The 25,945-nt window shown below is 51.6% G+C and overlaps 1 protein-coding gene across 4 annotated transcripts; it reads right to left on the minus strand.

Annotated features, from left to right (window-relative positions):
• Positions 1–6: 6 nt before the first annotated feature.
• FBXO31 (F-box protein 31) lies at positions 7–19,344 on the minus strand. 4 transcript variants are annotated; one of them, XR_003093840.1, is made up of 10 exons: positions 19,273–19,344; positions 16,414–16,500; positions 11,537–11,613; positions 9,954–10,121; positions 9,130–9,204; positions 7,386–7,495; positions 6,348–6,501; positions 5,210–5,568; positions 925–4,050; positions 7–784 (listed from the first exon to the last, which is right to left on the minus strand). XR_003093840.1 is itself a non-coding variant. In XM_006022760.3 (9 exons), exons 2-9 carry the CDS (start codon positions 16,466–16,468, stop codon positions 3,828–3,830), a joined length of 1,221 nt encoding a protein of 406 aa, XP_006022822.1. In that variant the 5' UTR covers positions 16,469–16,500; positions 19,273–19,344; the 3' UTR covers positions 7–3,827. The 4 variants fall into 4 exon arrangements, 3 of the variants coding, with proteins under 3 accessions (XP_006022822.1, XP_006022823.1, XP_006022820.1); XM_006022760.3 differs by having other exon boundaries at positions 7–4,050; XM_006022761.3 differs by lacking the exon at positions 16,414–16,500 and having other exon boundaries at positions 7–4,050; positions 19,273–19,338.
• Between the last annotated feature and the right edge of the window lie 6,601 nt (positions 19,345–25,945).

Raw genomic sequence — 25,945 nt, forward strand, 5'->3', positions numbered from 1 at the left:
GCGAGGCAGCTCCTGGAGCTGGATGAAGGGCGAGAGGCCAGCTTCAGAGCTCGGTGTAGGATCACACTTCTTCCTGCCCGTGTTCCTGGTGAGCACAGCTGATCTTAGCACCGCCGTGACACTATTTCCTAAATGGGTCCTTGCAGGTATATCCCCTCCTTCTACCCCTAGCTGACAGGGTGCTACCAGGGTGCCCAGCATCATGCCACCGCCTGGCCTTCAGTCACACAGCTGCCTCAACAGCTGGGAAGCAATGGTCAAAGTGAGGAGCTGACCGAGACCCCTGCTTGCTAGGAGCGAAGTCGCTCGGCTGCTGCTGGAGAACCATCGAGTACATGCAGCTGTGAGACACGCAACTCCCTCCGTATGGTCTTCAGTTCTGGGTGGATGGGAACAATCAGCTCCTTTGGACATCAGATGCATCATTTTCCGCTCCGCCGTAGGACTAGTCTTGCACCTCTTTCTCCAGCCCTGCTGCTAGTTACAAGGAACCCGTCACAGCCGGTCTCAGGGACACCTGGCCTGCTGGGGGCAAGTGGTGGATTAGCTTCAACTTCACACACCAAGCATTGGACCCGTGTCCTCCCAAAATTCCCCGATTAGTGACTACGCCGCTGGGTTGGCACAATTAGGCTAGAGGCAGCTGACAGGACGTGTGCTGTACTGCTTCACCTCACAGGGCACGTTACAGTCAGTCTGAAGCAGGAGGTAACCCGACGGTTGCTTCACACGCAGAGGAAGCACGATGGTGTTGTGGACCCTTTCCATGACCGGCAAGATCTGGCTTCAAGTCATCACCCAACAAAACAAGGTGCATTAATCCTGCCATTTTTATAGCCACGTACACACACACACACACATATAGTCCTAAACCTCTTCCCCCTGTCCTGCCTAAGTCCAACCCTTGACTTTCCCTTACTCTACCTTTCTTTGATGCTCCCAACGCCTCATCGGTCTCCGTACCCTACCAGCCGTCCTGTTCTCACCAGGCTGAAGCTTCTGAAACACCCCGAGACACCGCAAGCACAGCTCCGTCCAATTTCAGCATCTACTCCCCTGGCAGAACAAGGGCTGGCAGCCTGGCCTTTCACCAGGACAGGGGCATCCCCACGTTGTGAAGCCCATTCAAGCAGCCTGCAAAGAAAAGGAGCTTCCTAAAAGGCAGGGACAGCTCTGAAAAGCTGTCACCTTAGTCACACCGCCACTAAAACTGGATGCAGCAACATGGTCTGAGCAAAGGAATCGCACTGGCCTGGAAACCAGCCGCTGCTGGGCATACACCAATGTAAGCAACGATGCAGCCCGTGTTCAGTGCACCATGAAAGGCCCCTGCCCTTCTCCTGCCTGGTGCTCTGGGGCAGCAGACTCTGAAATACCGGGCAGCGTAAGCAGCAGTTGCAACCCAGATCCGCTTTAATAAATATCAGTGGCTTGTGCACATTCAGCTGAGTACGCAGCGTGCATCATTCATTTGGCTGCAACGAGGCCGGCTAACAGGGACAGGACAGAGCACCGGGGAGTCGGGAATCCCTCCGGCGAAGCACCCGTATTGCCCTAGATGCAGGTTGGGTTAAGGGCTGCTGTAGAAACAACCAAGAGGATTCAGTCAGGCTAAAGACTGGATCGCTCGTGCGAAGGTAGGGTCCCGGTGGAAGTTCTGCCTGTCAGATGGCTACGCAAAGGCCAAGGGGCTACTGCCATTTGCAGATGCCCGGTTAGCCCAGACGTTTGCACCTGCCCACAATATCCAGCTCATTTCTCACGTGGGCTTTGGAACATGGATTTGAGCCTCCCGCCTGGAGGAAAGAGAGGAAATTCAGAGCCAAGATTGAAGAGCCTGCCTTTTAACCCTACCTCAGCCCACAGCAGCCAGGCACCAGAGACCAACAAAAAACATCCTGTCGCTGAGTCAAAGCCTTTGTACCGGGATGCCATGCAAACCAACTCTCCCTTCTGCTAAGAGAAACGCCCACCCTTCTCAAGGGCTGCATTAAATCAGCTTAATTGATAGCTTATTCCCATGAATGACTACCCCTGCCCTGGCCCAGGGAACATTAAGGTATGTCAGGTTGGGAGGAAGATGGGCCCAGAGCTCCCTGATCTGTGCAGTGTCATGGACTTAGATCCAAGGAGACGATCAGCCCTGCAAGTGATGCACCCCACCACGAGCCTGTCCCCAACTCCTCTCACATAGCATGGGATGAGGATATGAAGGCTGGGGAAGCAGCCTCAGCAAGAACATTAATGTTAGGTGAGGGGGAATACGTTTCCTGTTAATGAAACAGGCCACGGATCTCATCTTTTGCTTTAACGTACCACTAGATCGTGCATAACCACTTACGAACACTATCCGTGGAAGGTGAAGAGCCCAGATGGGAGTCTATAAGGTTTTAAAGGTCCTTATCATCTGCCAAAAGATGCTTTGGCTGGCACGTCACCTGCTGCACTGCTTGGTTCATGAGGGTCTCTAATGACAGGCATGGACCACAACTGCCTGCCTGGGTCAAGACACAAATCCGGCCACCCCAGCGCCCCGTCTCGTGGTGGAAGCTTTTGCAGCTGGTCGGTGCTCTGGGCATCTACCTCTCCTACCTGTGCTTCCCAGCGGAGCTCAGCAGCTGCATTCCCGAATTGCTGTGGGCAAGTCTCCTGTAGCAGAGGCAGACCAGAGTCTGGGAAGATCAGTGACTGTAGTAGAGGAAAGAACGCAAGAAACCCAGACGGGCAAACACACGAGGCAGAGGCACCAACACCCGAGTACTTGCTGGATCCAAAGAGGAGGGAGCCAATGAGCGGCACCATAAGGAATCACAGCCTCAAGAGATCTCTTAACTAATCCCGGGCAGGGCGCGGGGAAGGGTGAGAGCAGCCTAAGATACCAGGCAACAGCAGGAAACTCCACATCCCAGCTCTGCCAGCCCTCAAGCACACACAGGGGAAGCCAGTAGTTCATGGGGTTGAGGTGTTTCTCCCCAAGCTCTTTAAAGGGAGAACTTTTAACAGATCTACTTAAAAAGGAGTTAAAAGTACAGCCTGAACTGGCGCCAAGAGCTGTTCCCAGTGCTTGTAATAAGGGGAGAGATGATTTCTCCTTCCGACAGTGGAAGAGACTGAACTGGAGCGAGGAAGGCGGAGAGAGGATACCTGCGCAGCGACTGAGTCCCTCCCGCGGGGCCGGCGTGAGGGATTCTCAGCGAGGAAAAGCCTGCTGCCATCACCAAGCCACAGTGGAGCTGGCTTGCTTTGCTATCAAGGCCGTGCACAGCAGAGGGAGGCTCCCAGAGGGGAGGACGAACACGAGCCAAGCCCGGACTGCACGATACAGAGCGGGCAGGTGGGGGCCACGTGGGAGGGGTTTTAAGTGATCCAATCTTCTGTGACCTCGTGCATGGGGAGGTGGGAAAGAGATGTTGAAGGATGCGCTTGGCTGGAGGAGGACCCTGCTTCCCTGGAGCAGGGCACGGGATTAGCCACCTCTGTATTTACAAGGCCCTCCAATGCGGGGCTCCACCTAGCTTCCCTCCAGTCCATTCTCTTTAAGCAAACACACTCCATTGCTTCCCATTATCCATGGCTGCGTTACAGACCGACTATCAAGTACTGCCAGGAACAAGTTGGGGGGAGGGATATTTCAGGTCTATTTTAAATAGGATATGGGGAGGGGGAGGGTTGGAGGTTTGAGGAGGGGGGAGAAGGCCTTACTGAAAAGTGCATGCTTTCGTTCCGAGGTACCAAGGGCCAGGGGTCCCCGTCCCATCCCATCCCATTCTCAGGTGGGGAGAGCAGAAGTCTTCACAGGCCCTTCCCACTCTCCTGGGGGCTGCCCCTCAAGTAGCCAGTGACTGAATGTTCTTGAGCATCTCCTCGAAAGCCTCCCGGGAGGGCGCCTCGGCGTTCTGGAACGCGACCTTGATCCGGCTGTAGAGGCTGAAGGATTTCAGCTCCAGCCAGATGAAGCCGAAGCGGTCGTCGTCGAACAGGATGAAGGCCCCCGGCGTCCGCTCGGGGCTGGTGAAGCCGTGGCCGGCGATGAGCCCCGTGCCGTAGAAGCTGGAAAAAGCAGAGGAGAGGGGAAGGCAAATATTGCAGCTACTAGTGCTCCTGACGTGGGCTTCTACATAGTCCCTGCAGACGAGGGATCTCCAGCCAGCACGTGCTGCTGTTGAGGAAGATCCAGCCATCCCAGAAAGCACCTGGCCACTTGTGCCATGCAATGTGGGGTGGGATGTTTCACCTCCTAACCTTGCTGCAGAGCACGAGCCCACTGCTTCACAAACCTCCATCTTCAAAAGGCCCCAGGGCCACAAATAAGTCGCTTGCCCCTTCCCCTGCACTCAAAGCCTGGCTGCTATACAGGACAGTGCCAGAAGTCAGGGCATGGGCGTGTATGCCAGGTCAACTGCCTGATATTTCTGCAGCTAGAGGCAACACCTAGCTGAGGGTGGTGTTCTCACAGTCCCCAAGAATCACCCCAGACAGGACACTGAGTGGGGGCCTGTGCCTGGCAGGGTCATACCTGTGGGGACATGCTCAAGTAACCACGCAATTAAGAGGGAAAGGACGGGTGTAGGTCAGAGGGAGTTCACTGGTGTTCAGGGAGGTGATCAGTCATGACCTACAGCAACACTGGTTGCAATAAGACCCTGGTGGCTTCAAGGGAGGAGAGGGGGCTGAGGGCCAAGGAGACTTGGCCAAGGGTCCTCTGCTGGAGGACCAAGTCCAACAAGGGGCACAGCTCACAGGTTCAGACCACTCCCTGCCCACTGACCATTCGCAGCACCACAGGGGCCAGACACACAGGCTTGGAGCAGAGTTGAGGGGGGAGAACACAGCACGTCTCCCTGGTCCTGGCAAGCAAGTGCCAAGCCTCATGCCGAGAGGATCCCAAAGAATAAAGCACAAGGGGCTGATGGAAAAAGCAAAAGCCGCAGGGGTCAAATGATGGAGGCGACCACAGCTTAGGGCCCGATTGTAGCAGGACTGGCGGCAGCACAGAAGCGGCAGCTCAGTATCCAGCAGGAGCAACCACAAATCATGGGACATGGAGCAGTCGAGGAAAACGAATGAGACCAGACGGCACAAAGGAGCCGGGAGCTCACCGGCAGGCAATGCACACAGCAAGTGCGCAGGGGGAGGTCGGGACTAGCTTTGGGCAGCTCTGCAGCTCTACTCAACCAGGGGCGGGGAATTAACCCCAAACCTCACTTACCACATTCGGCAGGTCCGGGGGTAATCCTTGTTCCGCGATACGACTCCCAGGGGCAACACGAAAGGCTGTGAAGCTGGCTCTGAGCCCTGGGCTGCAGCCCCTGCTCTGTCCGCTGTCTCTTCGGCTCCTGCGTCTCCTTCCTGTGCAGGCTGCTCCGCTTGTGGCGTGGCGCTCTGCCGGGAGCAGCCTGCACCCTCCTCCTCCTCCTGCTGCTGCTCCCGGCGCACTTGCTCCTGGACCTCGAGGATGATGCGGGACAGCTCGTTGAAGTTGTGCTGGTTCTCAATGTCAGGCAGCTGGATGGGGTGCAAAAGGTCTATCTCCACAGTCTGCTGACCAGCTGGGATGTTGGGATCACCCTGGAGATGGGAAACAAGGGACAGCCGCCACAGTTCAGGGGAAGGACGTGACGGGGCAGAGTTCCTACCAAAAGCTCCCACGTGCCCTGGGGAGTTCGCTCACGAGCCTTATGTTGGCGTTAACCCATTCCATCGCTGCCTCCCTGGCTGGCTAACCCAAGGGCCCAACCATTTCATGATCCCTGCATTCAGCTACTACACCAAAGCCCCACCTGGATGTGGAGGTTTTACCCTAAACAAAAGGCCAAGTCTGCAAGACGCAAGAACAAAGTGAGACAACTGCACGCAGTCATCCTTCCACGCTGGGGGAAGGAAGGGTTCGCCAGCCACAGCTATCTGGGACATCTCCAACAGGCCTAGGTCTTCTGCAAGGGTCTGCTAGAGGCTTAGACAGAACGGAGCCAGTTAGGGCCATTTGGGAGAAAGAGGAAAGCAATTCAAGCCAGAAGGAATTTGTGATCAGGAGAAAGTCTGCAGACATATTTTAGCTCCTCTGAGAGCACAGGATTCTGGGGCCTTTCCCCAAGGGAAGAGCCACTCAAGCTGCATGTCCCCAAGCTACAGGAAGGTTGTCAGGTCGAAGGATGAATGATTAAACCTGCTCCTACCAGCCCCGAGGTAAACCAGTCGGGCCAAGACAAGTAACTGCATCCCAGGAAATCAGCTGTCTCCTCCTATCTGTGGCCTAGAGGGCAGGGTGGGAGAATGCAATGCAACTCTCACGACAAGGCAACAAAAACACAAAAGAAAGGCCAAGAAAGAGGGGCTAGACCACTCACTGTTATTTTTGTCCCCTTGGCTTTCTTCCCATGAAAACTCAGCATGATGATCTCAAGGCCGTGGCTCCCGTACGTCCCTTTGAAGAGGCCTGGCTTGATGAGGTCGTCGGGGCTGCTCGGAGGGAGGTAGATGCGTCGGTACGTCAAGCAGTTGCTGTGGAGGAGAAGGGACAGGCAGGTTGCAAGTGGATGCTGGAGCACCAAGCTTTCCAGGAGAACTTAGACTACAATCTCCTCCTTCTGCCAGCCTGGTACCTCACCGAGGGGGTCTTTGCAAATGAACTGCTGGTTGAAAAGCACAGCGCTTGTGATGAACGCACCCATCCCATACCCTAAAAGGGGTCAGTCTGGCAAAAATCTGTTGGCCCGTGAGGTATGGCAGTGGCACTCCAACCAAAGCCACCCTGGCTTTCTTGAAAGTCCCAACATTACCAGAGGGCAGCTTATCGCAGTGTCACCTAAAGCAACAAACTTCTGAGAGCGACTCCCACCTCTTTAAAGAGAGAGAGAACATAGGGGTCACGTGATTTGTGTTTAGTTGCAGTATTATACACTTTCCTTACCAATTAGTAAAAGCTGATGCCCTGTCGGGATGACGGACAGTGACTCAGAGTTAAACAAGTGATTCAAAGGCCTCTCTCACTGACACGGAGCCATTGGAGGGACCCAACATAGTCTCATCAGTTATCCTCATTACATCCAGCATTGCCACTCTTACTGGAAGGCACCTCCCATACAGTGGTCCAGAGCCTACTGCAGTAGAGTCCAAACCTAAAGCAAGGCTTGGGCAATGCCATCAATCTGATAACACACTTTGCAAGAGTCTACGGCTATTAGGGGTAACTGTTTTCCATGGAGGAAAATACCATCTGTATAAAAGACAGCAGAGCTCCCTTAGACAAGAGTCCAGACAACGGCAAGAACCATAGTGCTGAGAGACATGGCAAGTTATCGGTAAAGAAGAGAACGATTTGGGGACGCGGCAGCATTTTGACACCCCCCAGCCTGACTTTGAGAGAGAAAAAGCAGGGCCCTTACTCATACTGGCTGGTATAGATGAACTTCATCAGGATAAGCTCTTGCATGTGCTCATGGAAGATGTCTTCCAGCGTCCGGCCCCATTCCTCCCTCAGCCACGTCCGGAATTCCTGCAAGACGCACACAGAGGAGGGGCACGTGAAGCCAGCAAGTTTGCAAACTGCTTGCGAGCAAGCTTACAACGGGACTGTGAACCCACCTGGAGCACACCACTCTACACCTCAGAGGGTCAGCCAGGAGAAAGGGAGAACCTAGTGCACAGCAAGAGAGGGGCACAGATGTAAAAGTGCCTTGCCTGAAGCCTTGTCGAAAGGTAAATTCCTGGACCCTGCCCCAGGGCATGAGGCACAGCAGAATGAGCACAGCAAGGAGATTTCCAGATGTGCCAAGGGATTCAGAAGCACAAGTCCCATAAACATAGGACTTGCACACCTAAATCCAAAGTAAACAATCCAAAATAAATAAATAAAAACTCTCCCCCAGGATGCCTCAATATTAGCTCTGAGAAGCAAAGCCTTGGAGAGGAGTTGCAATGGGGCGACAGCTGCTTATCTCCCGATGACGTGATTCTACCAAGCAAGAGTCCAACCCTGCAATCCTTCTCCTAAATATAGATCCACCAATTCCCATCAGAGGAAATTCTGTGATGGGTTTGAAAGGGACTCGACAAATTCACGGACAACAGATCTGTTAATAGCTATTATACAGAACAGTCAGGGATGCATGCTCTGGCATCTCTAAACCAATGATGGAGGAAGTGCCAGGAAAGCCTTCCCCAGATGTTTGCTTTTGTATCCTGACAGCATGTGATTTGAGTTGCCCAGCTGCCGCATTTTATTAGTAATCCCGTATCATAAAACAAGCCTTAAAATCCTTTCATCTTGGCGGGCAGCAAAAAGCAGCCCTGTTTATTATGCTAAGAGGACAACGAGCTATAGCGTTAAGTGCAAGTATAATGTAATGTTATGCCACGTAGGATCAAACCCATTCGCATAAGCAACAGAAACCTCAAGTTACCAGCATCTTGCAAGTGGTCTAAAGGGTACAAAGCCTGCTGCTTATGTCAGATCAGGCCACTGAAAAGCAACCCGCCCTGTCTGATACAGCGCAGTAAGAGCAAGCACCCGTAGGGCCAAATCCTTCTATGCGGTGGAAAATCAGAGGGAGCCGAGGACTGCTCAGCACCTGGCAAGACTAGACTCAGCATACGGCTTAAAACAGCTCTGCTGCCATTCCATTTTGAAGAGGAACCACAAACTATGCACACAGTGTAGAAAGGCAGGATGAGCCAGCGTGACACGGGGGTATTACATGGATGTCCCATAAGGTAACTGTGGGGTGGGAATGCCGTAGCAGCAGGAGAGATCAATGCAGGGGTCCTTAAGGCACGTGTGGGTGTCCCCTTCCTATCAGGGGCATAAGGGCCAGGCGGAGGCTGCAGCCAATCTTCGGCAGGAGGATCAATTTGCTCCACTTTAATTTCAGACCACAAATCATTTCTATCCATTAGGGGAGCTCCTAGGACAACAATTAGTCCGCAACAAACAGATACGCGATAAATTATACACAAGCTGGAGTCAAACAGGCTGTTCTTCAAGTTCTGACTGTTGTCCAAGACTCGGGGCCAAGAGTGACGCTATTTCCTGCTGTCCTTTAGATGAAGTAGATGGATCCCTGACTAAGGAGATGTGCACGCCCCCACCCACCCACCCTGGTCTTTCCACCTGGACGGGTAAAGCTTTACCTCTTGCCTCCCTCCTGACATTCGATGGTGATCCGTCTGGTTGCACTTTGTCGAGAACTCATCCTTCTTCACAATCTGCAATCACCGGGGAGGGGACTTTGAGTTACACACCATAACTAGAGACTGACATGGCAATAAGGGAAAGACCACTTCAGGCAAAACATTGGCACAAGCCGCTGGATGCCGTCTCCACGAACGTGCTGCCACCACCACCCAGCAGCCCAGGCTCCACCTATACCTCCTAGAGACAGGAGAGATGCATCAAGGGCCCTTGCCCCTCTAAGTAGCAGCCCCAATCGCTGGGGCAGGTAGCTGGGAGAGGCCACTCTCCCACTTCGGAGCTGCCTTCTCCACTCACCTCCAAGAGGAGAATCTCCCTGGAAAGTCAAATCCTCAAAGTATCTCACTTACTCCTCAACGGTCCCAGTCCCCTCCTCAAAGGTCCCATCCTTGTGGCACTTGCATGGCACAGCTTAGCACCAGCACATAGAGGCCAAATTAAAATATATGTGCTCCCTGCTTTCCCCAGATAGTTTGATGCACTCCGGTGTCCCACTCTGAGCCAGGCCCCTGGAGACAGGGCTTTCAGCAGATGGGCTAACAGGACATGGTGCCCGTGTGCCATCAACCAGGTGACTGGCAAGGGCTGGGAAGTAACTCACAGCACCAGGGCAAGGATGACCACGTAGCTGTGCAGGGTATACCTCTGCAAGTAAAATCTGGTGCACTCCCATCATGACTTCCCAGGGGTCACTCTTATCCACAGGCCCAGACAAGGACCTTGGCATCTTGTGCTTACTGCGTGTGCATGTGCCCCTGCTCACCTGAATATGGCCGCTGTGGGGTCCCTTGTGGCCATACATACACTCCACGGTTGCGGAAGTCCTCTCCATGAGGTGAACCCTAAAGAGGGGCTTGAACCTCATCGGATCGTCGACGTGAGGGTCGTGAGGGGGCAGGTACATCCAGCCAATTATGAAGAAGCCATCAACCTGCCCGGGAAAAGAGGAAAGAGAGAGCGAGTCAGTCCTCCCCACACTTTGCTCGCTGCCTGGGCCCAGAGACTCTCCAGGGCAGGCAGGATGGCTCTTCTGACGGCACCAAGGGGCTGTTCTGAGCCATCAAAGGGATTCTTAGGGCTGGAAAAAACTGCTTTCTAGCGACTCAACTGCAGGCCCAGCAAGGAGGAGGAGGGGCTCGAGAGGGCTCTTTCAAGGGATTAACATTCAGGTCTCTATTACTGCAAGCAAATCAGTGCCAGATACGCTCTGGGCCCCGGAGAGAGAAATTGTGCTGAAGCTAGTCAGGCTCTAATTGGTTTGTGATGAGTCTGTGCCGGCAGCGCCTCTTGGGAAAGTGGGAGAAGGGGGCTCTATTCCCCACAATTACTGTGGCTCTGGGATAACGAATTATTTTCTGGCTCTGTTACACAGTGCCAGTAAGAGGAAAGCAGCAGCTCCCTTTTCCGAGAGGCGAGAGCGCCAGCCTCCCACCAGGAATAAAATCCTCGCCTCAACGTTACAGGCCCGGGGAGAGGAGGTGTTTTGTAAATGGAAAGATCCCCTAAAGCCGAGGAGAGCCCTCAGCTCTGCACTGCCTCTTCCCCAGCTGAAGGCTCAGTGTATAGTCAGCTAGTACCTTGGGTACCGGGGCTGCAGCAAGCATCCGTGCAAGATGCACTGCTCTCTTTGCCCACCGAGGTCCGAGCATGACAAACCCCTAAGGCCTGGTATGGGTTTCACTTACCAGCCTTGAATCTTGATAGAGGGCAGCAGCCCAGTCCCCTCAGAGGAACAAGCACAATGCCCCAAGCAGCCTGCTCCCCTACTTAGCCTCACTGTGGGTCCGATGCAAAGCCCACGCAAGGGAGGTAAAGAGGCTCCTGTTCACTTTGGCGGGTTTTGCAACAGGCCTTACCCTCAGCATCACTAGCTCCTTTTCAGGGAGGAAAGGCTTTATCCCCACAGGAAGGAGGGAAGTGCAGGCAAGCTGACACAGTCAGTCGATGCCTAGCGCCAAGCTCGTGGTTCCCGACGAGCTAGAAATGCCAGGCCCGAGACACCTCTATTCTCGTGGAGAAGTCAGGGGTCAGCCCGCACGTCAGCCCCAGCAGAGAGGGTCAGCCCATGCCCCAAAAGGTGCCTCGTGCTTCTCAGCTGCATCGAGTACTAAAAAGGCAGGCATGCAGGCTGGAGACAACTACAAAAGGAGCCAGACAGGAGCCTCAGCTCCTCTCTGCTGACTCCCACTTGACCCAGCATATTTGGAGTCTTGGACATCTTCCTAATGCAGCAGGCCAAATGCTGGCTCATGCTAATGGTGGGGGCATGAGGGATGTAAAGGAGCCCGCAGAGGACGGACTGCTGCCAGCAGCCTGCATGCAAGCCCGAGGTGCATCCAGACTCACCACCACATTGAGCAGTCCCCCGTACGGCCCAATGTCCGGCTGCCATAAGCCCAAGATATGTCGATACCGGTGCAGCACTAGGAAACGAGAGAGAGAAAGCCAGGTAGAGGGGTGGGGGTGGATGGAGGGGAAAGAGAAGCAGAGAAAGGGAGGCTGCTGTCAGACTCCACACCTTGTTGACCAACACCACAGCAAACATCTCCTTACTAGGAAACGGGGAGAGCCCCCATGCTCCTAGTCCCAAGGAGGAGTCGGTTCTGAAGACTTCATGAAAGCAGCAGGTGTCTCTCGAAGCTTGCCACAGATGTGCGGCTCCCCACATTATTCTCCCACACCGCTCTGCCCCCAGCCTAGAGCAGCAGCAGGAGTTTAATCTTTCAAGGCTTCACAGACAGTCAAGAACATCACGTGTTCCACCTGGAGCCTCGATCTCCAAGCTACCTACTTCCCCCAGACACGGACGAGAAGTTTGCAAACACCAAAGGTGAAGGGAAGGAGAAACACAGAGAAGGCAGGGGGAAGAAGTGGCGAGTGTTTGTCCAGGAGGAAATCCCCTTTCCTGTCCAGACAGATGCGACTGTCCCCACCTAAACCCCAGGGCCTCGGCATTTTCAGGACCTGGCACTCAGACACTGCAATGATCTGGACCAGAGCAGCCAGGACATCACCCAGACTGAGTGCACAGAGATTACGCATGCTCCAAAGAGCTTCAGGAGATAAATTCCTGCATTTCAGGATTTCCCTGCAGAGTCTTATAGCTGTGGATCCTCATCCTCAAGCCAGTTATGGTTTGAGTCCTATTGAAACACAAAGTCCAAGGAGGAAAGTGTTCCAACAGCAGGAAACGCAGGCGAGTCTGAAGACCAGTGCATATGGCCAGGCTGCGCCAGAGGAGCTGCATCTGGGTCAGAAGCTACTTTGGGACCTTGCACATCTCCCTGGGATGGAGCACAAGAGAGGTGCTCATCCACGATATTGAAGGCATAGCTCAGCTGAGACTTACATGTCCTACACGCTCCCCAGCTCTCTGCTGAAAAACTTCACATGTACAAAATGCTACAAGGTGTTTCTGGTCAGAGGGTTTTTGCTACTCAAGCAGCTTGCGCGGGAGGGGACAGGCCAGCGATGAGCTTCCCGCTTATGGCTGCAAACTATGGTGTCAGAGTGGCCTTGCCTACAAATCTGGAAGTTCATGGCAATTAGTTACTTTGGGTCCGTTTTGTTGTAGTGTTAAAAGTGACCCCCTCCACACACGCACCCCATCTGAAAGTGAGGCCTGAATCTGTAGGTGTTAAAAGTAGTGATGAACTACTTAAAAAAAACCAAGCGACCATTTCTACGAACTATTAGCAAAGGGCTGTGTGTGGAAGACAGCAGGAGACTTCTTCAGCCCCAACCAGCACTTGAAATGAGCTTGAACAAAACAGCCACCCACAAGATCCTGGGATGCGTCTGTACACAGAAGATAAGTGAGCAGAGCTGGCTGGACTGATCTCTCCCAGTAAGGACAGGAAGGGGGGCAGAAGCAGGGAGGCAAGGAGATAAGCAATCTTGCATCTCATCTGCACACAGAGGAATGGATAAGCCACCCCGCTGACCACTACTTGCCTCCCTGCCCCATTTGCTCCGAGCGCTGATAAAGTTAAGGACTTCCTTTTTCTTTTCTTTAGGACAGGAAGCTCAATGTCAAGTGGTTAATTATGAAACCAGAGGTTTCTCTCTTCCACCTCTAAAACTTACAGTGCTCTTACTGCCAAATGTCTTCAGCGCTGCAGCTGCAAGGGACACTAGTGCCAGGCTTTCAAGCAGCGGCAGACGGTGCTGCTTGACAAGACTGGAGGGAATGCAGCCATGGCCCAGAGTGAGCAGCCACCCAGCCAAAGCTGCCGCTTAGTCCTCCGAGGGCTCTGTTTGCTCTGGAAAAGCGGATGAGTCAGACACACACTGCCCCATGCAGCCTCGAACCCAGAGGAAAGACCCATCCTCTTTCCAGCTGCAGGGGAATCCAAGCAAGCAGGCAGGCCAACGCTCCCCGTGCCCTCCTGCACGACAGGCAGCTTTTGTAAGCTGCTCTTCAAAGCTGCACAAGTCTCCAAATCAGGGGAACAGGAACAGAGCATCTGAGAACAGCCTGCAGCTCGAGCAACATGGAAACCTGACTGCAGCCTTCCCTACCTCGTGCCTTCTGCAGCCCCCAAGAGACATCTCTGTGGGCTCTGGAGGGAGCCGTGCTTTCTCACAGATGTTTCTGGGAAAGTGCCAGCAAACAGCAGAGAGCAGGAGCAAATCTCCACGTAGACACTTGGCTTCCTTGCCTGAGCCCGAAGCCCACTCGCTATCCCATCAAGGGCTTGGGTCCCACAGGTGGTGCAGGAAGCCGCTTTGCAGCAGTGTTGCTGACCCCCTAAGCCTCACGGGGCTTAGCTGGTGCATCCCCTGCAATCGGGCACAAGCCTGCCAGCTCCCCACAAGTCTCAATGGATGCAGCATGTGGCTCTTTCCCCTCACAAGCCCCCTCTGTCCTTTGGGTTTCTGCCTTCTGTCCCAACTCCCAGGAGGAAGGGGACAAAGAAAATCCTGAACAAAGGGTCTCTCCTCCTTTGGGATTTGGCCTCTTTTCCCATCCCCCTCCCTAACCAGGGGGATGTCCCTGGATGTCCCCTCCTGGCTGTTCTGAGTCAGGTTCAGTTTCATCAGCCTCGGAAAAAGCTGCCACTGGCCTGGAAGGGTGATCGGTAGGGGCGTGATGACTGATCCACGCACCCAGACAGCTCATGCTGCTAATTACTAGCAACTGCTGGCTCCAAGAAGATACACCTGTGCCTTTTGGCTGTGCTGTGCCCTTTGCAAGGGCCTGCACATAGCCAGGAGAGAGGATAGAAGATAGAAAGGGAGAGTGAAAAGTGCTTGTGTGCAAGGGTGAAGGTGTTATGCGGGGGGAGAGAGAGGCTACATTTCCCAGTGACATCCGAGTACAAAACAAGTAACACTGAACAAGTCCACACAGTGAAATCAATGCAGCTGGCACACTTCACCAAGAGCATCGCAGCTGACGTCATTAGAAAGGATGTCATTAGAACCCAGGGATGCTCTCTGGATGGAGAGCCAAGTACTTGAGAGGCCGTGAATTTTAACTGCATGTTCATCCATCCACCAGCTGCACGATCAGAGCGAGATACAGATAACAGATGCTGCAGATTTCGCCGTACAACTCCAAACCTCGCCAGTGAGGGGGGCTGGGCACGAATGGGGGAGCGCTGAATCAATGACTTGTTTTGAGGAAAGAGGCATTAGACACCAGTCATTTGGATGACAGCAACAAAGCAAGCCAGGGAGGTAATGCTTTGCAAATGCATCGATGGAGCAATCCTGATCGTGTCACTCCCACCCAGCTGGGAATCGGCGCCGGTGCCTGCACCCAGCAAAGCACCTGAAAACAGGACCACCAAGTGGAAGCTTTCCACTGCTCTTCACTCGTTCCAGCTCATGCAAAAGCTGTCAGCTGATGGGCTAGCACAAAGCCTACTCGTTTCACTCCAACTCAACTGCCGCCTTTGGTGTGGGTGAGTCCATAGCATCCATGCCACACGTTAGCACATGCCACAAAACGACGATCCCAACCGGAGGGTTAGCAACCCCAGCCTGAATCACCCTCTTCCACCAAACCATACCCTACCACCAAAAGAACAGCCCCCAAGTACCAACCAACACTGGCTTCTTTGATCTAATTGACAAGCTAGACTGAAAACCCCACCAGGCTCCAGAAAACACAGTGTTAAGATCTGGGAACGCTGCTACTCTTCTCCCTGCAGGAAGAGGAACGCAGAGCACCAGGCCATATTGGGTCCGGAGGTCATACCAGAAGGTGCAATGGCAGTGGTAGTCTCTAAAAGATTGCTCGTGGGAAGAGGCAGCAACCCACTGGACAATTATTGTAGGTAGCGAGATGCTTGCAAGGCACCTGGAGTGTCCCGGGGGCTACCAGCAGACTTTACAAATCTGCACCTGTTTAGGCATCAAAATGGAAATCGAACCAGATCCCCAGTGCTCGCTCCCATGTTTCAGGCACTCTCCAGAAGCCTCCCTTTGTTAAGGCTAAATAGAAAATAATAATTCAAGGCTCTGTTTTACAGGGAAAGGTGGGACCAGAGAGGCACTCCCTCTATACAAGCAGTGCATGCGTTTCTAGCGGCGACCCACAGGGCTGCCGAAATGTAGCAACCCCCCAGCCAAGTTATAAGGGAGAGGAGAACTGCAGAGAAGCTGCAGAACAGACAGCCCCATCTAGGAACATGGGAGTTACAACTATAGGCCTTGAAGGGACCTCGGGGGCCCCTTAACCTAACCCCCCCACCCCTCCCCACACACACACAGATGCAGGCGGCACTATTCCCACATGGTTACAGGCTGGCCTTTGCTTGCATGCCGCTAAGGGAGCCCCTGAAAATCCTCTTTATTGGCCCTTCTGGATGAAGATTTCTAGAGCCCCCTCATGTCACTGCTGGGGCTGGAGAATGCATTAAGGGCAATGCCAAATGCGCTCACCTCTCCTTCATAAGCATGTTATCTGTGCAGCACACCCAGGTCCCAGGAAAGCCTCCCCAGCCCTTGCCCAGTTAGTTCCCAACTGCACACGCCACATACAGGATGCCCGACTAGCTCAAAGGAGCCATAAGCCTGAAACCGGCTGCTTGACCTAAGCTGCCACCTTCTAGGGTTGGGACTAGCAGCCTGAGAAAGGAGAGATGGGAAGAGCAACCAGCTCCGCTCGCTCCACCCAAGCCACCCCCAGGGGAGCCTGTGGAAGTCACTTCACACTCCATGCAGCGTCTGGCGTGTGCTCGGTGCGGAAAGCGTAGGTGACACAAGGTACGTACGGCAGGTGTAAACATCTCTGTACTCCATGTGCTCGTAGTCGGGAAGGATTTTCATAAAACGCCCCGACTTCACTCGCGGGTTTATACCTGAACAGACACAGCAGGGTAAGTACCAGCGCATGCCCTTCTCCCCTCCGACCGCCCCGTCACCTCCGTTTGAACTGGAATCAAACACACAGGAAAGCCAAGTTCCTCCTGGATGTTGCTGCTGGGGAAGATGTACGGCAGCTGAAAGCCTACATGCCCCAGCCAGAGCCCGATGTGGAAGGGTGAGCCATGGCAAATTTAGCACGGCGCTGGGGCTCTCGTAAGCAACTCGGATACCAATTTAACCACAGTATTCACAAATACTGAGTGAAATCTAATTCCCTTCCAACACTCCCAAATCTAATTCTCTCCCAATCTAATTCTCAAGAGCAACCATTCCCACAGTCTCTCTGCATCCTACAAGACTCTTGAACCCAGGTAACTTATCCAAACACCAGGCCAAGGCATTGTTCCCCCACCCCCCAGCGTGCCCTCCCAGACCTCAGGTCTAGCTTTATTTCCAGTCTTCCTGGTAAGGCACGTTCATTGCTCATCCCAACAGTGCTCAACCTCCAAGCCTTTGGGGCTGCCTCTTACCAGGTGGGGAGCACCAGTAATTGCTGCTCTCTTGCTGCCAAGTTTGCAGGCTGTGGAGAGGTCTGTGAGCCAGATAGCATGGCCCTGTGCACTAGACTGGGCTGGCGTGGAAGGTCAATCCAACCAGATGCAGGTGTGCAGGGCCAGGCCAGCACACTGGATCGCACCCAGACTGTCCCTCTGGTATCCAGCCTGCAGACCCACCCCATGCCACTTATCCAGCCCATGGAGTGATAAATTTGGGCACCGCTGGTTTACTCGTTCAGGGCTGAATGCTGCCAGTAGTCTCAAATCAAATTCTGCTGCAAAGAGAGACTTCTACAGGAAACCCAAGAACGAGGCCACACTCTCTCAAAAGGACCAATGGGTTTGCAAATAGAGAAGCCCACTGCATACGAAGAGACTGCAAACCCAGGCGAGGATGTGGAAAGACAGAGGAAGCTGCCCAACCATCTGACTGCGCAGGGGTGTGGAGTGACTGCACCAGCCAGAATATGATTGCCTGACAAGTATGTGGTAAGAAAGAAATCCATCCTGTATGGAGGGAATGAAGCCTGCACTCCACAGCTAAAAGCATTACATGCTAATCTTCATCAATGAGCCAATGCAATGGAAAGAAAATTACACAGGTTAAGAGAAGCAGCTCTACAGCTTAAAACAAAAAAGGCTAGCAAGGGGAAGAGAGAATGTCAAAAGCAAAGATACATGAACAGGATTGTACCGGGGGCATGACAGACACGTCAGCTTAGAAATAATTGACATTTTGATTAATGTGAACATACCACAGGATGCCAAAAGAGTCTGAAGGGTTCGTGAGATCTCTCTGTAGAGATGTGGAGAATGAATAACCTTGAACCAAGCTGTATGGGCTGTGAGGGAAAGGGGCAGCAGCATTCCCATTGTACAGACAAGAAAACTAAAGGCACAGACACGATGGCAAAGTGGACACAGCCAAGTTATTGTGGGCCCAGCACGAGGTGGTTGGAACTCGGGAGCTCCTGGCTCCCGGCACAAGGGTCAATGCAGTAGGCCACTCACTGCCTCCAGGTATCAGTTTGTGTAACACACCTGTCTCTCCAGGGAGTGCAAAACCCACACTTCATTTTTTGTGACCTATGAACCTAAACAGTTCAATGTTTCCAGTTTCCAAAGACCTTCTTATGAAGAACCTAGAAACTTCAGTCCAAGCACTGCAGAGAGAGGTGTCACCAATTCTTCCTAGGGACAGTACCATCCTCAGAGAGGGATTCAGTGAGAACAATAAAGTCTGAATGTAGGAACCACCTCCTCCAGGCAGCTAGCCTTACAGCTAGGGCCAGCTCCCTCCCAGCTCCTGTGACCTTCTGACTATAAGGGGTCAAAATTTAACAACACCAATTTTAGCAACGCCAAAATTTAGCAACAAGAGGCAGCTTGGTCTGGAAAGCATCGGACTTGAGCACTGTCACTCCATTCTGGGCATGGCTCCTGACCGGCTTTTGCTCTACATGGTGCAAAGCAGGTACGACACAGCCATACTGCACAAAGCACTCGCCCACGCCATAATGGAGGGGTTGGAAACAAATACTGATGCTTCTGTACAGGTCAGCAGCGAGTCCCCTTCCATAGCAGGTAGTGGGGAGAGCATCTCCCTACCCTGCTCTCTCTCTCATGATGCTGTAGATGTTCCACAAAATCATTTTGCCCACCTTCCCCCATGAGAAGTCAATGCACTCTGGAGCCGTCATGGTAGACAGGAGGTGGTGGGTTTAGGGAAAGAGAGTGACATTTTGCTTCCTAGGCCTGTGGAAAACTGAACCCACATCTGATGAATACAGGTCACCTGCTAGTCAGATGTGAAAGGAGCAAAGCAGCCGAAGACAGATACCTTTGAAAAGGTCTAACAAATTAAAGGCTCCAAAGAGCCAGGTGAGAAGAGCAATTGCCAAGTGCTAAACCTGCCAGCCAGCCACAAACTAATAACCCAGTCCTGGAAATCCTCAGATCTCCTGTTTTTTTCCTGTTAAGGGGGCAGAAGGGGGTCAGAGGCATTCCAGTTTTTGGCATCTGATGATAAATAAAATATAAAATGAAACTCATTACAGCTTTCCAAGGGAAGCCTCCGTGACAAAATACTGAAAGTCATTTCAAACTTCTTCTGTTGCCCAAGTTATAAGATCTGGTGTAAATTCACTTCTAATAGTGACTCAGCGCAGGAGGAGCAGCGCACAAACCTGCGCTGGCTTCACCACTTACGTTTGGCGTAGACATCTCGACAGGACACTCCCGTGATCTCCAGCTTCCGTAAGTTCTCGCAGACTCCGTACTCTGCAACAAGAGGAACAAATAACAAAATATGCTCTCCGGTGCAAAGGTCCAAAGTTGTGGTCCAAAGTTCTGCTGTTGTGTCTCAAAACTTAGACTGTCTTTAGGAAAAAATACATTGATCTCTTTGGAAACCAATCCTGCGTATTACTGAGTTAGTTTAAAAATAATAAGTGTTGTTATTCTCAAAAAACCCGAAAACATAACAAAAGTTAGCAAGGCATTTCATGACAAAATATATCCTAAGGTTCCTCAATACATTTCACAAGTAAGGACGGCTTACGTTATAGTGATGACTTCCTATTGTTAAGCTTGTAGCGCCAATGGGAGTTGGCACGGGATGGGAAAACATACTGTATATCCATCCCACCTGGATCCCTCCACTATTAAAACAAACTGCTGTTCGTACAGGCAGTATATATTCCTCCCGATACATCCAGCAGGAAAAAAATACCAAGATCAAGGGAAAAGGTTACATCTCAGAGCATTAAGAGATCAATAAGATTTTAAAATAACGATCTGTGGATGCAACATGAGCTTAAGCATAAATAACTTGTTTGCAAGTACAAACATCCTGACATTTGAAAACAAATGGGATTGAAATCAGTTTGTTCTTTGCTTAGATGTCTTTGACTGCCTTGTTCTCAATGCATTCTGTCACCCATCCAAAGCTCTTAAAAGCAGCTTTGAAGCAGAGAAGTATTGGGGGGGGAGGGGGGGGGGATGATAAATAAATAAATAAGAGTGCTGCACTTACAGAAACCAAAAACCAAATTCTACATGCTTAAGAAGATCCAGACAAGCACCAGCTAGAAGCTCAATTAAAAAAAACCTTGAAACACTAGAGGAAGGAGTTTCCATCAGTCCTGAGGAAGGAAACCTGCATTCCCCGACATCTTCATGCACGCTGCCTAAAAGTCAGACTCCCAAGTGGCTCTGGCCCCTGCCAGATACTTGACACCAAACACGTCCCCAAAGGACCCCAGCAAACCACCTGATACGAAACCCACACGAGGGAGAAGGCTGACTGAGCTTCTCTGAACCTGTGATGATCCATCACGGCCCGTTGCACGTCAGCCGCTGTGGACTAGCTCTGTACTCAAAATTCAGCTAAGGCCACATGAGAGAAAGCAGAAATCCTGGCTGAACCCATCTCTGATCTTACTGTACAGACACACTCATGAGTATGTCCACACACACAAGGCATGCTATCGAGCCGCAAGAACACATGTGGGTAACGCTGACTTGGGTCACACTGGGCATTTGTACACGTGTATGCACTGCAGCGCCGAGCGCTTTTAAAAGTGAAAGCACTGAGAAAATGGCGATGGCGCGTTTTTGAACTAAACTACATCAAAGGCGTTTTCATTCAAAAGCACACTGCTGCCATTTTCTGCACAGATGTGCATTTCGCCATTTATACTGATGCAGCACCGGGCGCATCAGCTTGCATGCTCCGCAGACTTAATTAATTGAGGCTGTCCCGACGCTCTGGATATTGTGTATAAAGTATGTGTATAAACGCCCAACAGGATTGGTTTAACACACAGTGGGTGCATCCACACATGCATTAATCCACTTTAGTTAATGTGCATCAAATCCAGTACCTCCATGGTGAGGTACTAGGAAAATGCGCATTAGCCTGGCTTAGTGCACATTAATTAAAGCAAACGCTTTTTATGTGATGCTCAACATACATTAGCCTATTTTAACGTGCATTAAGTAAAAAGCATGGTTTTTACATGATTATTTTAATGCGCATGTAGATGTACCCAGTCTCAATAGAAGCAAATCCAACAGAGAGAAGGGAACAGAAGTGAAAAAAAACCAATTCTCCTCATTAAAAGATCCTGTAGCGGATGCTTTGACTTCCGTTAAAGCCTTGAACATTTAAGGCTTGAGAGCGGAGGAGGAGGGCAGGGAGGGAGGAAGGAGTCCCATTAGCTAGCGAGCAGACAGCAAGGCTTCCCGAAACACAGAGCCAGCCTAACACAAACAAGCTACTTAGTCCTGGGCTAGAGCCAGGTGAATCTATGCAGCAATTCTGCAGATCTCTGAAATCAGAGCTCTGTTGAAAGCTGGAAGTTTGAAAGCACAGCCCTCCTCCCAATCCACCAGACATGACACTGTTTGTAATGCTAGCCTGTGTGTGGTTGGTAATAATACCAGCGATACAAGAAAAGCAATATGCTTTTCCAGCTTATCTGCGACTCAGGAGATCGCAGGCCTGCAAGAGATGACAGCAGCAACGTGGTTCGGAAACAGCCCGCTTCGATGCCGAAGTAAACGTTCACCTGCTCGCAAGGCTGGGAAGGTAGCGGCCACGTCAGCTGGCACGATTCAATGCAGCTACGTTGGACTGCACGGTGTCTCCCGAGACTGCGCTGGGGACAGGAAAGAGAAGGCTGGGGCAGACAGAGTTCAGCCCAAATTTAACAGGGAAGTTTGCTTGATGACCTCTGGAAGGAAGAGAGAATCTGTCATCTGCTCCTAATTCCCCACAATCCTTCTTGCGTCTCGAGATGCTGTTCCAAGTGGTGCGACACCTTCCTGGACTGGTCACCAGCGCACATCCTGATGCAAAATGGGAAGAGTCACCCAATACGGGGATTTAATGCTGGCTCTAGACGAGTGGCCTTGCTGCCTCGGCAGCACAAGAGCAGATCGCCATCACCAAGTACATCACGTTATGAGTTTGATGGGTTTTCCCCCCTGCAAGAGACGCAGCAGATACCCAGGTCCTGAAGACAGTTCACTGTTGTTTGATGTCAGCCCAAGAGCAAATGCCCTCTGAATCCATGCTGTTTCCTCGCCTGAACCCTCACTGCTGAAGTTCTTGCAAGGCCTAACTGGAAAACCTCAGATTTCACATCCACCACCTCCAGCCCATGCTAGGGAGAGCCAGAGCGAGGCACAGCACACGTGCTGCAGGTTAGCTAAATCCTGAAACAGATGTGCCGCTGCCAGCTAAGGGCAACATCAGGCCTGTTCCAATAAGCGTGCCCACGACACTGCCTGGCACCCCACAAGGCTAGCCATACTCCATCCGTTTCCAAGTTTAGCATGCACCAAGCAGACATGCGATGCACTCTCCCATAGGCCAGCAACAGGGGAAATGCACTTTCGGTAACCTCAGTGATAATTAAGTGCCTGAACTGGTGCTGCTGACCTGCGGCTGGAGAGAGCCCTTCATTCCCCATGCCCTCTCATTTGAAGCCTTAAACTATGATACTGACCCAAGGAAAGAAAAAAAAAAATCTCCTTACCAACCACCCCCCAAAAATCCCAGAAACAGCAAAAATAAACTGGAGCACAGACAGCGCTGTCTATTCTTCAGACTGGAAACGCTAGAAGTTAGGTTATGTTAAACTCGGCTCTCTACAGCACTGCAATTCGGCTGTAGAAAAATAAGATTGCCACGGAAAGGTCAGGTGGGAGCCTTCTGGGAAATCCTGCTCCACTGCGCTCAGAGCTATTTGGAAAGAACTTATCCCGGTGCTACAGTTCAATGAGAAAATTAAATACTGGAAGTGCTGGAAACAGTTAATATGGAGAGAAGTCACAGCCACAGAAGTGGCCACTTATAACACGACTTCACAAAGGGAGGGTGAAATCTGGCTATAAAGTCCTTATTCCTGTAGCTAGAAAAGCTTATATTAGGGCAATAGCCACAAGTTGGAAGATTTACCCAACACGTGACAACTATACCAGGGTTACCATGGTGATATCCCATAGGATAATTAAAAGGCTAGGAAAGGTCTTTATGATGGATCACACTTCATCATAACCTTAGGAATCTAGTGAGTGTATCTTTGCCTGTAGCTTATGGTATCTTGATATGCGTTCTCCGTCCCCCCGGCCTCACTCTGCCCTTTTCTTTTCCAACAGGTTACAGCACACCTTGCTCGTCATTCTCCACATTCCCGGTATATTCTTTGCCCTTCCCACAACAATTACATTTCTTTTCCTGCAGTAAAGACACATGATCTGTTGGAACTGGGGCAAGCAATCCTGTCTCCTGACAAGGCACGCGAGCCCCATTTGCATGACATGTACCAGTCAGTACAAATCACCTCTGCTTTCATCGCAGTCCCAAACCTTGCATTTATTTAGCTTGCTCTTCAGCTCGCGGAGGCTGGAAAACAGCTGGGAAAGCTGCACATGGGCACGCACGAGCCGCAGAAAATTAGGATGCGCTGAGTTTGGCATCCCTAATTGTTGCTAACTTCCCATTCCTCTGACTGATCTAATCCTCTAATTGTTCCTGGGTAAGCAGATGCCGCCATATGAAGAGGAGGCACAGAAATACACTGCATTACCTCAGCGATGACAGAACACAGAGATTCGCAAGCTTGGCTCTGGAGACGGCGCCTGGGTGAGGGGGGCTGGCTCTGCTCCTTCCCAAAGGCTAACCAGTCCACTTGAAAGCCAACTAATTCATATATGTATTAATATGCATGTATGCATGCATAATTAAATATTTAGCATTTCATATATATTAAAGGATATCCCTATATTAAAAGGTTTTCCTAATAACTTGTCCCTGGGAGTTCTTGCCACAGAGGGGTTTTTTTGCAGCCACAGAAGACAGGTGGAAAGACAACTGCCATCAAGATGTGGTCCCCAGCAGCACAGATCTTTAACTTCCAATGCCCGGCATACCAAATGCTCAAGGCAAACCACTCCTGACTGAAGGACACAGCATGGGAGCACTTTTTAATAGAAAAAAAGCTAGTCAACTTGCTTTAAAAACAGCACCCAGAGCTGAGCAATTTTGTGATGAAAGCACCCATCTACCCCATTCCACTGGGAACCAAGGGTCCTGGACTAGTCTTCATTTTTATACTGTACAAAGACTAAAAGATAGTTGTAGAATTACAAATGCTCAATTAACCCACCTGCTGAAGCTTCCTGAGCCTGATGAAGAGTTTTTGAACCCGAAAGCTTGCTTAATAACTATTCTCCAACCATTTGGGTTGGTCTAATAAAAGATATCAAATTCACCCAAGGAACCTTGTCTGCCAATTAACCCAACGAAACATCAGTTGTCATATTTTGAACACGCGTGTCCTTGGTTAATAACCCTTAAAGTTTGTACAATTAAGGTACAGAAAGCAGCTGTAAGATGAGAAGAGGGGCAGAAATTGGTCTGCCTTCTGTCCAGATGCATGCCATTTGGTGCACAGTTAGACAGGCAGTGGAAAAAGCGCTCCGTTGGGAGGCTCGGCCTTTAATCAACACCACAGCTGTGACCTTTGACAAGTCCCCTCCTGTCCCTTGGCTCCTCCACGTGAGAAAGAGGAGCGAAAACTACCTCTGAAGCTATATTTTGGACCTACAGCAAACAGCTCCCGAAGGGTTAGCGCAGCCTGTGTCGGGACGAACCCTTGTTTGCTATTCTTCTCTCTCTCGTCCCTTCGCAAGAAGAGCATTTCTGAATGAACTGTAAATTCGGTGACTACGAACCGGTCTGCTTCCTCAGGCTGGTAGACTGGCTGGTTAAAGGCACTTGAAGATAAAAACAAGTGACTGCTTAAACACCACAGTCACTCCAGGTAAAGGAAGCCAGAAACAGCGGTGAAACTTTATTTTAATTCATCTCCCGGCGTGTTAAAAAGCAATTGCCTATTTATAGTACGGTCTGAAAGGGCCTGCGACGCTCCTCTTGCCAAAGACGCACTTCAGAGAGACTGTTTGGGGTAAACAGTCCCAGTGCTGGAAGGCCGTCCTCCCAAACATGCCTGTCTGCGAACATCAGCGCTCGCGGACCAAAGCGCACACCCCGAATTCGGAGCCACCGTCTCGTGTTGCGAAGGACAAATCCCCGTACTGCCCCCACGTGAAAGGACAGTTTCAGGGACTGCCAGAAAACCGAACGGACCTGCCAACAGGACAGAGTCTGTTTGGCAGAGAGGCCTCGTTTACTTTCATTTAATTTTGGAGCGTGACGGCAGCAACAAGGCTCACTCAGACCATTCGTCCATGCACCTCCCTGGCGAGACGGGGAGGGAAAGACGACTAGACGGCGCTGCCATACTAGCCGCCCCTCGACAGATGACGTTGTTTCGGGACTACCAACCCCTCCACCTGGACGCTCGCACCGCGGTGACCTCGAGCGGCACCGAGGACGTGACTACTCGCTAGTCCTTCGGCGGACGTCTTGGCCAGGCGGCGGTTGAGCTTCTCACTTACCCGTACTTCTCTTCGGTGAAGGGTTGTTGAACCCGAAAGCTTGCTTAATAACTATTCCCCAACTATCTGGGTTGGTCTAATAAAAGAGATCAGATTCGCACGAGGAACTGCCTACGTTAGGTGATGCACGTATCCCCCCGCTTTACTTCCAGGCGTTTATAATGTCACGAAAGCGGGCTTTTACCAAAGAGTCCCAAATTTCCTTCTTGTTTTGGGGGTTTTCTTCATACAGCACCCCTACCTGGAGCTATATCCTCGGTCAAAAAGCCAAGAAAATTAATGTAGGGTTTAATTTTCCCTGCTTAATTAACGCACCCTTGCACGCGCCTGCTGTCTAGCTGGAGCAACACCACCCGCGCTAGCTCGTCCTAGTAATTAATGGGAAATAAAACTATTCCCCCCGTATAAAGGG

Source organism: Alligator sinensis, unplaced genomic scaffold (genome assembly GCF_000455745.1).
Source record: "Alligator sinensis unplaced genomic scaffold, ASM45574v1 scaffold228_1, whole genome shotgun sequence".
Lineage (NCBI taxonomy): Eukaryota > Metazoa > Chordata > Crocodylia > Alligatoridae > Alligator > Alligator sinensis.

Coding starts and splice junctions, on each gene's coding strand:
- FBXO31 (XM_006022760.3), bottom strand. CDS start 16,468: ATGAAAATCCTTCCCGACTACGAGCACATGGAGTACAGAGATGTTTAC. Junction 9,205..9,953: donor CCCACAGCGGCCATATTCAG/GTGAGCAGGGGC, acceptor CGGTGATTGCAG/ATTGTGAAGAAGGATGAGTT. Junction 6,502..7,385: donor ATCTATACCAGCCAGTATGA/GTAAGGGCCCTG, acceptor TCTCCTCCACAG/CAACTGCTTGACGTACCGAC.